Source organism: Pteronotus mesoamericanus, unplaced genomic scaffold (assembly GCF_021234165.1).
Source record: "Pteronotus mesoamericanus isolate MK-2021 breed Mesoamerican mustached bat unplaced genomic scaffold, CSHL_Meso_final scaffold_85, whole genome shotgun sequence".
Classification (NCBI taxonomy): Eukaryota; Metazoa; Chordata; class Mammalia; order Chiroptera; family Mormoopidae; genus Pteronotus; species Pteronotus mesoamericanus.
Genome location: NW_026555329.1, coordinates 67,599,422 through 67,613,519, shown reverse-complemented (window position 1 = coordinate 67,613,519; position 14,098 = coordinate 67,599,422). Strand labels below are relative to the sequence as shown.

At 49.3% G+C, this 14,098-nt stretch overlaps 1 protein-coding gene across 1 annotated transcript in view; it reads left to right on the top strand.

Annotated features, from left to right (window-relative positions):
• The first annotated feature begins 12,439 nt into the window (after positions 1–12,439).
• Positions 12,440–14,098, top strand: part of PODXL (podocalyxin like) — a 47,053-nt gene continuing 45,394 nt past the window's right edge. The window contains exon 1 of the mRNA XM_054564221.1: positions 12,440–13,373. Within this exon, the coding sequence (XP_054420196.1) occupies positions 12,440–13,373 (934 nt within the window). The remainder of the gene's footprint in view (positions 13,374–14,098) is intronic.

The window sequence follows — 14,098 nt, the reverse complement described above, 5'->3', positions numbered from 1 at the left end:
TCTGCCTTCACGTGGCATTTTCCTGTCCGAGTCTCTCTCCTCTACTTACAAGGACACAAGTCATGAGGGATTAGGACACACTTTACTCCTCATCCTAACTTATCTAATAGCATCTGCGACAACCCTAGTTCCAAATAAGTATGCGTTCTCAGATCCTGGGGGTTAGGGACTCAGCATGTCTTTTAGGGGAATCACAATTCAACCCATAACACCTGGGTAAGATTGACATGTTTCCTCCTTGCTAAAACACACACAAAAATATATCTTCCTTCTAATATGAAAATTAAATAAACTAATGGACATCTAATGCCTACCATGGCACATTATAAACCTTCATGAAGGTGGCTGTTAATGTGAATAATAACTAGCCAACCCACTATGAGTTCTGCCAGGTAGAGACCACGTCTTACTCCTTTTCCTTTTTAATCTGTGTCTAGCACAAAGTGTGTGCTCGAAGAAGTCTGAATCAGCAGCTGCCATTTTGAAGGCAGTGTTAAGATCAAAGGAAGGATTTTGAACATTTGTGTTCCCATCACAGAAAATGTACTGGGAGAAGAATTAGGCAATGGTTCAAACTTCCTTGGGTTAGTTCTTAAGTATCTCAAAGTTTATTAAATTATTTTTCTTTTTTTAAATAAAGATTTTTATTTATTTATTTACTTTTAGAGAGAGGGGAAGGGAGGGACAAAGAGAAGGAGAAAAACATCAACCAGTTGCCTCTTGCATGCCCCCAGCTGGGGACCTGGCCCGCAACCCAGGCCTGTGCCCTGACCAGGAATCAAGCCAGCGACCCCTCGGTTCACAGGCCAGTACTCAGTCCACTGAGCCACAACAGCCAGGGCAAAATTTATTAAATTATTAAATCAAGAAATGCATCCAAGTTTTATCTCAAACTATCTTTACATTATTCTCAAAGATCTTTTTCAAATTCTATGAAGGCCAGGGAGAATTATTGTTAATTGATTTTTTAATTATGCTTATCATAAGTAACATATCAGCCCTAGGGAAAATCTACAAGGTAGCAATGCTGTATTTTTTTACGTTCATTGGGGCCCTTAATGCAATCAATATGATTGGTCCACTTATGTACATTTGTAAAATGCTATAGAGTATAATTTTATGATTTTAAGGATTATAAAAAAAGTTCATAGTTCTTGCTTTGATGACATCGCCAGTGATATCTGTGTTTTGGATGCCTCAGCCTTACAGCAGAATGGAATCTCCAACTGCAACATCATGTTTATGGAGAAAATATGATTTGCTTTACAATGAGTCACTTTATACTTAGTTACCAGGGATGAAAACTAGAGAAAGCTATTGATTCTCCTTTAAAACTTAATTCCACCCACCTCTTCTCTCTTACCTCCCTATTCTCCACTCCTGCCCCAGCCTCTCCCTAATAACTTGAAATAGGACATGCCTCAGCCCATCCTAAGTGGGAACTCTTTGCAGACAGGTTTCCAGTTTTCTGTTATATTCTTCTTGGGGTCAGTTTCTAACAAAGCACGTACACACAGTGGGGTTATTATTAAATGTTGGAATTTTAATTGATGACTTGTTATATTATTACTTATCTTCAGAAGAGTCAATCCATAAAAATGCATATATAATATATATTATACATAGAAACTATAATATACATAGCTGATATATTTGTATAGCTAATATATGTATATGTAATATATATACATGTACTATCTCATAGCTAAAACATGTTATTTTTCTGGCACATGCATGAAGTGTCTCTGGAAGGATTCAAAAGAATAGCATTGGGTACATGGAGGCGAGTCAGGGCTTGGGGAATTAGGGGAAGAGAGCAGTCATTACATTCCATGTAGACTTTTTGAATCATATGAATTGTTACCTATTCCACAAAAAATGTTGTACGTTGATCTATGTCCATAACCAATACACAGGTATGCATTTTTTGCCCTTGCTGGTATGTTGCTTCATAAAGCCTTACCCTCTGTATTTCAAGAGTGTACATGTAACTTCCCAGTTAGACTGTAAACTTCAAAAAGTCCAGGATCATTCCTTTCATTTAGTTCCTACCCTCCAGAATCCCAACTAAGCTTCATGCTCAGCCCCCAGGGTTCCTGTGACAGGGTCCACTACCTTCGCATTCATCTTTTGTTTAATCAGCAAACATGGGTAGTGCTTCTTCTAGGGGCTAGGGAGCTTGCAATGGATGTAAAGTGAGATCCTCCCCCTAAAGCAAGGGCGGCGGTGAGGGGACAGGCTTAGGTGCCACCATTTGTCATAGAATGGCAAGAGCTCCAATGGCAATATGCATAACATGTCACAGGTGAGAAAAACTCAGAATATAGGTTTCACAGATGAGGCACCTTTAAAAAAAAGATTTTACTTATTTATTTTTAGAGAGAAGGGAAGGGAAGGAAAAAGAGAGGGAGAGAAACATCAATGTGAGAGAGAAATATCTGTTAGTTGCCTCTTGCACGTGCCCCAACCAGGGATTGGCCCACAACCCAGGCATGTGCCCTGACCAGGAATCAAACCAGTGACCTTTCGCTTTGGGCAATGATGCTCAACCAAGTGAGCCATGCCGGTCAGGGCAAGATGAGGCACTTTTGAGCTGATTTTTGAAGAATTGATTCTTTTTCAAGTGGAAAAAGAATCTTCACTCGAAGGGCGCATGTCTTCCAAATAGCTATGGCAGAATGGTTAAGAGCATGCACAGTTGTCCACCTGGGTTTTGAAGCCCAGCTCTGCCGCTTAGGAGCTGTATGCCTCTAGACAAGTTATTTAGATCCTTTCCTTATCTCTAAAATAGGAAGACAAGAGTTCCTTCCTCACAGGTTGTGGTGAAAGTTAGATAATGCTTGCAAAGAACTTCAAAGAGGGCCTGGCACAAAGTAAGTGTTCAGCAAACCTTAGCTATGGTTATTAAACGTTCCTGACCCACGACAAAGTAAATGTCTTCAAGGACTGAGTCCCAGTTAGAAATCTGGACGGTTCCAGGCTAGCTGCCTTTCTATGGCCCAAGGAGTCCCCATGTGCCCAGTGCACTACCTTTCCCGGGTAGAACCTCGCTGCCTCGGATGGATTTTTGGTTTCAAGTATGCCAAGAAAATGCTGAGTCACTGTGGGGACAACGAGAAGACTGAGTTTGGGGGTGTCCTCAGCATCGAGGCCTGGAGTTTGGGGATGTGGGGGCATCAGGCAGACGAGGGGATGCCCAGGAGCCCATGTCGGTGTAAACGCAGCACTCAGCGGCTGCAGGGACAGACGTGTGGTCTTTTGATCCTGTAGGAAGCGGTTGCTGTTACAAAGGCGAAGGGCAGAAGCTCTTTAGCCCAGGCTTTCTTATAAAGAGCCTGATCTATTTTACCCAGTCAGCTCCCATGAACTTACTTGGACACAGCAACTGTTAGACATTTCTTTCTTTCTTCTTTTTTTTTTCTCTTCCTTCCTTCCTTCCTCATAGGCATTTTCTTTTAATCTAGATTTTAATTTTGTGATTAGTTTTTAGAGAGGAAGGAAGAGAGAGACAGAGACAGAGAAACATCCACCTGCCGTTCCACTCATTCATACATTCATTGGTTGACCCTTGTATGTGCTTTGACTGGGGATCAAACTTGCAACCTTGGTGTATAGGGACAATGCTCTAACCAAATGAGCTATTCAGCCAGGGCTGTTAGATCCTGCCCCAGAGGTGAAGGGAGCTGTGAAATCCACCCTCCAGGTTCTCACTATGAAAGGAGGGACAGCCCTGACTGGTGGCTCAATGGGTTGGGCATCACCCCACAAACCAAGTTGCTAGTTCAATTCCTGGTCAAGGCACATGCCTGGGTTTCAGGCTGATCCCCAGCTAGGGGCATGCGAGAGGCAGCTGATCAACGTTTCTCTCTTACATTGATGTTTCTCTCCCTCTTTCTCCTTCCCTTTCCCTCTCTCTAGAAATAATAAATAAAATCTTTAAAAAATAAAAAAAAATAAGAAAATAAGAAAGGAGGGATAGGAGCTGCCTGCCATGGGGCAGAGGACCACTCTCTGGGCCCAGCCCTCTTGCCCTCCTACCCCAGACCCCACCTCTGGGTCCAGAGGTTGGTTACTGAGAACCACCGAAAACAGCACAGAGGACGCATCCGCAAGCTGTCCCTCTGTGGTTGGAAGGTTTAAAAAAGCAACAGTCTTGAGGTGCTTCAGGATATAACATGCAGTGTTCATCCCTGGAGCTGAAATGATTTGCCATGGCTCGTATTAGATATCAACCTGTGTGAGTGAAGCCCAGGAAAGTCTGACAAAATTGTAAATAACAGTCACTGTAATAGCTACAAAGAGCATCATTGTTTTCAAAGTTCTTCAACAATTTTTGCCTTTCTAATTATCTCTGGAGACTAATTCATTTACTCATCCAGTATTTATTGAGCACCTACTCTGGCCAGATACAGTGCTAGGCCCTGGGGGTGTACGAGCGAACAGAGACGTGACCAGTGGCCCCATGGAGCTTTGAGTGTGGCGAGAAGGCCAGAGAGAGAAGTCCGTGAACCAGCCTGCTGTGGAGGAAGACCAGTTGGGGGAGGAGCTGTTACGCACGGGGGTATCCAATCTGCAGCCCAGGATGGCTGTGAACGCGGCCCAACACAAAATCGTAAATTTACTTAAAACATTATGAGGGTTTTGTGTGTGTGTGGTTATGTGTAGCAATGTATGTAATGTGTGGCCCAAGACAACTCTTCTTCTTCCAGGGTGACCCGGAGACGCCAAAGTGTTGAACACCCCTGCTTAGGCATTTCTGAACCTGGATTTTTCTAAAATCCTCATCCGAGGATTTCACTTTTTCATTGCTTTTTTTTTTAAGCGAGAGAGGAAGGGGGAAGAGAGAAGCATTGATGTGAGAGAAAAACATCCATCAGCTGCTTCCCTTACACGCCTGGACCAGGGAATGAACCCACAACCTAGCTTTGTGTCCTGACCAGGAACTGAACCAGTGACCCTTTGGTTACCAGATGATGCTCCCACCAACTGAGCCACACCAGCCAGGGCTGATTCTGGAATTTTATCTGAGACACCAAGCTACACAGTTGTCGGGATTCTTTCCAATCTGAGAATTTGGGACCTCCCATGTGGCCTCTCAGAAAATCACTTGTGATTGCGGGAGGCGGGAGGCTGGATTTCGTCCTCAGCGTCCGCAGCCACCCGTGCCCACGCTAGCGCTTTCCTAGCCGTGGTCTCCACTCTGTCTCTCTGCTGCAGAGGCGGGTCATGCAACCCCGGCTGTGCACTGAGTGGAAATGTTATCAAAAGGCCCTGGTGACAGGGAAGAACAATGCTTCAGAGGTTAATGAAGTCATGGGAACCTTGGTGCCAGATCCCAGCCTGTCTCGCGGCTGCTGTTCTTCTGTATCTGAGCCAGCTTGTTTATCTTCGCGGTTCTGCAGCCCTGTGCCTGTGGGTCCCAGCGGGGCTGCAGTAGTTTTACTCATTCTGCAGCAAGGCAGAAGGGCAGCTGGACTAGACACCTTTCCCGTAGACCTAAGGCCCCCTAAATGGAGTGTGTCCACCGAGAGCAGGAGCAGGAATAGGGTTGGACACACCCAGGTTTTGTGAATCAAGCGACACAGCAGAGTGAATAAAAACCATTAAAAATACCAGCCAATCCAGACAGTTGGGAAGACCCGTGGGCATGTGAAAGGGAGCGTGTGGGGGCAGTGGCGCCAGAACACTGGGGTTGAGTCTCCATTTCTGACTTTGCAGGTAGAGCAAGTACCCCCACGATGTGAAGGGTCCAGTGATTAAATGAATAGTCCTGTGTGTTTAACTTGAATGCAGGGCACAGTCTACAGCTCATGGGTATTGTATAATGAAGTTTAAGTAACTGAAAATAGTAAGGCTAACAACTCCATGTCCATTTTTGAGCTGGGTTTTTTGGGGGTTATAGGGAAGTGTGGGACGGGTTGTGTGGCTGGAGCAATCATTTCTTGAGTTGAGGAAAACACTTGTCTGTTTCCTCTGCACTGTATGTTTTAGATTGCTCTGAGGGGCAGACATTTCATCTTGACCACATTTATGAGACACAGCAGGCAAAATTATAGTGCAATGAGTATCACTGGTCATTCACACATCTGTTTGCCTCTGAAGAGTATAGTTTTAAGGTGGTTTTAGGGGTCAGGCTGCTGGGTTTGAATCCTGACTCCACTACGTAACAGCTACGTGAACGGAGACCAGTGACTTCATTTCCACAAAGAACTCAGTCTCCTTATTTTAAAAAATGGTATTAATAACAGACTTCATGGAGCTGTTGAAAAGACTAAATGAGGCTTTGTATTAAAACACTTTGTGCCAAAACACTCATGCTAGTACATATAGTACAGTAAGGATCAATAAACTCTAGACAGTATTCACCTTATTTTTATCATCAGATACGAACTATTTAACCATGCTAAGTATGGGACAGACACACAAAGTGAGGTTCTTGCCCTCAAAGAAAGAACTAGAAGTCTGTATGTATATTTAACTGGCAGAAAACATTTGAGGTCAGACCATGAATTAAGGCACTAATCCGAGGCAAGGGGACCCCAGCAGGGGATGTGATTACGACCTCAGAGGCGGGCGCCAGGCCAGAGCAGGCTGCACGATACCTGAGCCTTCAAACACTGCGACAGGTGGAAAGTAGCTTAACTCCACACCTGAGGGGAAACAAGGGCAAAGACTCAGGGCGAACATATGTGTCATGGTTGCATCTAATGCACCGTCTCTCTCTCACTGAGACAAGAGACTTTCCATCTTCTTGTTGGGGTCCGAATTGGGAGACCCTGAATGCCATGTTCAGTTATTTGGGCAACAGGATAGCAGACAAGAGTTTGAGCAGGTGAGGAACAGGATTACATCTGATTACACCCTGGTGGCAAGTGGAGGGAAGGCAGGAGAGGAGGGAGGCGAGGGTGTAAGACGCAGAGCAGGTGGGGGTGCCAACGGTACAAAGGACAACCAGACACAGCCCTTTCCTCAAGGAGCCCGGAGTGCGCTGGAGAAACCGCACACGTGCATGTTGGCATCCATGCAACAAAGCTACCTCTACCTTCAGGTGGATGCCAGAGAAGTTAGGTTTTGTTTTGTCATCTGCAAAACGAATTAATGGTAATGTACAGTATTTACCTCTCCGGATCGTATGAGATGAAATCACTGTAGGAAAGTGAAGTGTTTAGCACATGTCCACAATGTAGGCATAGTTCCATGCAATACCACTCAAGCACACATTCTGGCCCTGGTCAGCCTCCAGGGTAGAAGCAGCTAATCACAAGCTGTGTTTATTGTCCCAGGCAAAGGAATGCGGGGGATGGTCAGAGGCTAAGTGGGAGGAGAGACTGGAAAACACATTGGGGAGTAGGTATCAGGAAGACTGAGCTGAAGCTGATGCCTCAGTCTTCTTTTATTTCAACTTAATTAGTAATTGGCTCCTATCTCCTTCCCCCCACATCCATCTCCTCAATCTCTGCCTTCGTTCCTGCCGTGGGGCCTGTGGCTTGTGACTTGGGAGATGGACAGCCCAGCATGCAGAGGCATGAATGTAGGCAGTCCTGACGGAGAGGCAGCAGGCTGTGTCTGGAGCTCCAGACCGGTTCTGGAACCAACGCCGTGTACAAGCTGGGTGAGCGAGGACAAGCCAGCTCAGCTCTCCAGGCCTCGTTGTCTTCCCACGCGACAGGAACGTCGGGCCAGTGGTCCCTAATATCCACTGAGCCCCCTGCTCTCTCTGATTCTGAGGTGTTCGGGAATTCCACGGGTCAAGGTTTCAGGCTGGGCTGTGTCCCTAGCAGTTCCACGGCATTTGGTAGGGAGGGACAAGCTGATTTTCCACCCTGGAGAAACCTCTTTACCTGCTGCTCTGGGGCACAACCTGCCCTTCTGATCCAGAATGCAAGGCCATCAGAGAAGGAAAATGCCTGCTGAAGAGCAGCAATGGATAGAGCACGTGCCCTTGGCTTATCACAGCAGTGCAAGTGCTAGGAAGGCATGGGCAGTGGAGTCGTTCTGTCGCTGCAAGAATATTACCTTCCGTTTATTAAGCTGGTCAATTAGGTATCATGCACTCCCTCACATTCTCACAGTGATTCTGCAAAATTGATGTTGTTATTTATTTCCTAGGAGACTGCAGCGCAGAGGGGTTAAGTAAAAGCCCAAGGTTGCACAGCTACTTACATGCTACAAACGCTGACCCACTGACGGATTCACTCCAAGGCCAATTTTCATCCACCATAACGAACAGTGTCTCAACCTCATACCATTAGTGAGGGATTCTTTTGCCTGAGATCAGTCCTTGCCCTTCTGATTCACATCCCATGTCCTGCAACTTCTCCCTTTGACTGGCTTCTCCCTCTTGGCCCACAATCATGGATGCTTCTCCCGTTTTAAAACAAATCAAGACACACAAACCTTTCCCTCATCCCCATGTTTTCCCTCCTTCCTTTCACATACACATCTGATGCCTCCATTTTTCTCTTCATTCACTCCCCCCAAGTTATTGCACATCACTAAAGTCACTCTGGGTAAAATCGCCAATGACGCTTTCATTGTCGGGCTCAGTCATTAGAGCTCAGTCCTTGCAGCAGCTGACACTCATGACCGCCTCCTTCTTACAAAATCATCCTTCTCCCTGTGTCTCCATGCCACCCTTCTCTCTTGGTTACCTCCTATGCAGCTCCTCCTTCTCCATCTCCCCTTCTTCAGCTCATTCTGTAAATTTTTAAATGTAATTATTTTTTAGAAATTTTCATTTATTGATTTGAGAAAGAGGAAGGGGGAAGGAAGGAGGGAGGGAAGGAGAGAGAGAGGTTTGTTGTTCCACTTATTTATACGTTCATTGATTGATTCTTGTATGTGCCCTGACCAGGGATCGAACCAGCAACCTTGGCCTATTTGGACAAATGCTTCAACCAACTGAGCTACCCAGCCTGAGCGATTCTGCCTCCAGTCTCTTCTCCACTGCAGAGTATTCTAGGCTTATCCCCTACATTCATGGCTGCAGCCCCCGCCTGCTCACCGATGGCTCTCTGATTTTTATTTCCAGTCTTGACCTCAAGTTTGAGCTTCAGTGTCAGAGATATAATTTCAAGGCATGGCCCCTGAATGCCCCAGGGGTCTTTAGAGTCAACATGTCTGAAACTGGACTTAGAATTCTATTCTCCCCAACTTGCTTCTCTTCTTATGTCCTCTATCCCAGTTAGTGACATTCAGCCCTGGCACTTGGAATACTCCCCCTAGTAACCCAAGTGGGAAACCTGGATTCCTAGACACCTGCCGTGCCTCATGCCCTCAAAACACCACACACGGTGTCCACATCCAAGGGGTCACTGAGGCCTCCTGGCCCTCAGTACCTCTCCTCTCCCACAGCCACTGATCTCGGGCCCCTCAGCCTCGCCAAGCGCTGTGCTCACGAAACCCTCAGTCTAACACAGCTGGAACGATTTCGTTCATGTGGAAAGCTGGTCTTGTCTTTTCCAGCTTATGACCCTTCAGGGATTCTCCACTGTCTAAGGCCCTCTCCCCATCCACCTCTCCAGCCTCATCTTCTTCTCCACCAACCCTACATTCATCTTAGGGCAAAATCCCTGTCGTTCTCAGTGCCCCTCTTCACTGTCACGTGTCGTTCCACCTGCGTGAACGTCCTTCCTTTTGCTCTTCCGCTGGTGAAGTCTAACTCCTCTTCCAAGATCCCGAAGCCCCCTCAGGAGCCTTCCCTGACCTTCCCAAGCCAAGCTGAGCCTGTCTTGCTCGGCTTCCCTTGTGCCTGCTCACCCGCCACTTGTCACTGCCCCTAAGGCGCTCTGGCTGTGTTTGGGTAGTGGTGGTGCTTCCCCTGGGAGACGAGGGGCTGTGCCGTCTGTGTGTGCACTGTCTGCGCCGCTGAGCACAGGGCCTGGTATACTATGTTAGAGTAGCTGTTGTTAAATAATAAGTAAATGCATGACTTTGGGGAGAGGCGCCCAACCTGAACCCCAGCTGAAATTCAGAATCGCACAACTTGTCAGTCGGAGATAAAGCCTAACCTTGGAGGTGACATCCAACCACTTCCTTTCTTTATCTATCCAGCCCTTGTGCATGGACCACCTTCTTGGGGTCAGGCACTGCTGTACTGGGCACTGAGATTCCAAGATGAAGGAAATGCTACTCCAAGCTCCTAAGGAACCCAGGGGTTAGAAAACCAAAGTGAGAGCATCCTTAGCACCTTATGAACAGGTGCTGTGGCTTCAGGATGAATAGGTGTATGCTTTTGTCTTCTGTTGGGGGTATGGTGTCTGGAGGTTCTGTCCCATCTCTCAGTGTAGATGTTGTGACTGGGGATGAAAGTAATTTAGGATGAGGATAAAGAGGACTTTACCAAGCCTGCATGGACTTAAGGGTGTGCTCAGCAACATCACCAAACTGTGTGTGGGGCTGAGAGTTCATGGCCCTGACTTTACCAGGGACCATGGGAAAAACCATTTAAACCTTGTGCCATAGGTTCCTGTGTATTATCTCCCAGTAGGTATTCATGTTCACATTCAGCATGTGTCTGTACCTATGATGTGCTGTGCTGTTCTGGGCGGTCTGAGGAAACGGGAGGAAGAAGACCCCACATTAAGAAGCTTAAAAATCTTCTAGGGGAGCTGACTCATGCATTCATGTAATCAAAATGCAATAAATCCCTAAAGGGTCATGGGATAGCATCTATAAAATGCTTTGAGTTTCAACTAGAAGCTCAGGTGTTCTGGACCAGTGAGGTGGGTAGGGGGAGCAAGATGTTAAGCAGGGCCAAGGACCCAGGCCAGTTACCTAGGACGGGCCTACTCCCTGACCCCTAAGCCCAGCCAGCCTCAGGCCCCATTCCCGAAAGCCCCATTGTGCATAAAGGAGGAAGCAGTCGGGCACTGGGGAGGGTGCGGAGCAATTCTAATTTTGATGGGTCTTCAGCTACAAAGAGCAGCCTGGTTTCCCAAGCTTGGATGTCTGCTCTCATCTTATTCTGCACCATCTGATAAGAGGACCAATCCCAAATGGTGTCACTTTAAAACGCTCCAAGTTTTGAAATATATATTCGCCCTTTCCAAAGTTAACATGTTTCTCCAGGGTTTTAGAAAAATCAATTCACTGAGTGCAAAACCTGTTCAGATCGGACAGCATACAATACACATTTTTTTAATGCTCATTTTTTGAAAGTATGCTTGGTTTCAGACAAACAAGCCTTTTGTTGACATAGATATTAGGAGAACAGTACTTAAAAACATCAGAAAGTCACACACACATCCCACAGTTTTATAGGGAACACCCTCTGCCTTTTCCATATGCGGTGTGGAAAACGGGGCCAGGTCGATCCTGCAGAAACTTCCTGATGAAAAACAGCGCGGTCAGCCATTCCCAGGCTTGAGCCCTGGCTGGGGTGGAACCGCGGCCAGGGCTCCAGCGCTTCCTTCGCGGCTCCAGAGACGCTGTGTCTCGGGCAGCGCCTGCGTGCGGCCGGCCCGAGGGGCTCAAGGAGTCCACAGCCCTTGGCGCGGGCTGGGTCCCGGGGACACCATAGACCCATCTGGCAGAAAGACCCCAGATTAGCAACCCCAAGAGTCACGTGAGCCAAATCCGGGCTGATCATCCTTCCCGCTTGAGGTCCGCTTCCCCTCCCTTTCCCCTCTTCCTCCCCCGCCCCCTCCCCGCACCTGCGCCGGCGCTGCGCTTCCTCTGCGGGAGGCTGCGCCGATCTGCATATCCCCCCCACCGCCGCCAGCAGCATTTGGAAAAAAGAAAAAAAAAACAGGGGTGCTTCTTTGTTCTTTCACCGGGTTAACTCCGTTAGTGGAATTCAACTCCCACCCTCATCCCGAGTTTGCAAATTTCTCACCACTATATGGAAAATCGGCCGCCTCACTCACGGAGATTTGCTGTGTTCCTGGCCATGTGCTAAACGCTTTACCCGAATGGTCTTAGGTAACCTCAGAGCCACCCACCCCCTGAGGGGTCGTCATTCCGGTATTGCAGATGCAAAGAACCTAGGTACACAGATTCACTTGCCCAGGGCCTTAGATGGCGCGGCTAGGTTTCGAGACCAAGTCGGTTTTGAACTCAGAGCGCTAAATCTTTATTGCTGTTCTTTATTTAGAGAGTAAGAAAAATAGTTTTAAAAAGAATAATAGATAATACTTATTCAGAAGTTACTAGTTGCCAGACACCTTGCCAGTATTTCTCCAAACTACTCCTCTCAGGGCAGGTCTGCTACTCACCAGTTATGTAATCTCGAGTAAATTTCTTGACCTCTTTTTGACTCAATTCCCTCTGCAAAATGAGGCTGCAAATATGGATGTTGTGAAGAGTATATGAATTAATATATGTAAAGCTCTTTGGCACATATTAATCCCTCAAAAATGCCTTATTTTTACCATCACCTCCATTTCACAAGAGAGGAAGAAGCCAGGCGTGGAGAGATTAAGCAAGTAAATTAGTCCAGATGGCCCAGTGCACGCGCTCTGCAGCACGGATCTGCTCAGAAGTCCTGCAGGGTGCGGGCTCGCCCCCAGGTGAGTTGCACCTGGCAGGTGGGAGACGTGCTTCCTGGGCGTTGCAGACCGCGCTGCAGCCTGGAGGCTCGAATGGTCTCATCGGACACACAGAGCTGGGGGCTCGCCTTGCTCCGGATATGGGCGTGGGAGGGTCGGGGCGGTGTCACGGTCTCCCGGGACCCCCCCCCCCCAAAGCAAGGCAGGCGACACCTGTGAGTCCCAGGCAGGAGCCGTCCGGCGCAGAGACCCGCTCCCCCCACCACCGCCCTTCACACACTGCCTGCAATCCCCCACCCCCACCTTTGCGCCGGCATATGCGCGCGCCCGCCACACCCCCCGTCCCCCCCACCGCCCAGCAGCCCGCGCCGCCCGCTACCCCAGCCCGCTCCCGCGCTGTTCCCCCGCCCGCCGCTCTCCAGGGCGGAGTTTCCTCCTCTGCTCATTGTTCGCGGCCCAGCGCCCGCCCAGCTCTGCCCTGCCCGGCCCCGCGGCCGCCAGCGGGAGGGGGCGGGGGCCGGCGCGGACAGGACGGGAGTCTCCGCAGCCGCCCGCCTAGCCGCAGCAGCGCAGACACCGCCCGCGACGCAACCGCCCGCGACTCCGGTACCGCCTGGCTCCGAGCCCCAGCCAGCTCTGCGGCAGCGGCCGCGAGAAGGGGCCACCAGCGCGCGACTCGGGAGCACCGGGTCACCGCCCGGCCGCCGCAGCCACCGCCAGGCCTCCGCGAGCGGCGCCCACGCTCTCGCCGCCCGGGCTCTCGGAGCCTCAGCCAACCTCTCAGCCACCTGCTCTGGGCCCGGGGCCAGGACAAGATGCGCTCCGCACTGGCCCTTTCGGCGCTGCTGCTGCTGCTGCCGCCGCTGCCGTCGCTCTCCCAGAGTGGTGAGTGGTGGCCCGGGCCCCGCTGGGACATCCGTGCCCGTGCGTCCCCGGCAGGGCAGGCCTGTGGTGAAGCCCCGCAGCAGCTCAAGGTCGGACCAGAGCAGCCCCCTCCGCCCACCTACTGCTGGGGCCACGCTCAGAGTCTCATCTTGAGCGGTTCACTCCCCTTCCAAATCTGAGAACCCGCAGGTGCTGGGCCCCGAGGGCGGATTGTACCTGGTCTCCGTTCGGGTGCAGTGGGCAGTGGATTGTACCGGGGCAGACGGAGGAGCGCTGGCGCTCAGTGGTCGTGTGGGCAAAGAAAGCAGAGACTTTGTGCACCCCACGGCTCCAGGCTTTCATGGGACCCTCAGGGTCTGATTACTCCTTTACTCCGAGTTGGGAGGGATGAGGGGCGGTATTATGTGATCGTTGATTCCAGGCAAAACGGCACTCCGGGCGCTCTTGCGAAAGTTCCCGAAGCAGGTGAAGAGCCTCCACCCCTATGTGTTACTTGTTGGCAAAGAGGTTTTTCCAGGCTCAGCCTCCGAGCTCGTGCTGGGGCAGGTGGAGGGGAAATAAGTGGACCGTCCACGGTCCCAGAGTCACCTGAGTGAGGTACCTGCCTCCATTTCACCAAAGGAACCCTTCTTAGCTTATGGCCAGCATACTGAGACCCCCTCTCCAGCCTTTGTATGAACAGGGACTTTCTCACGCAGCTTGGGCTGCACCTTAGAAACACCTCC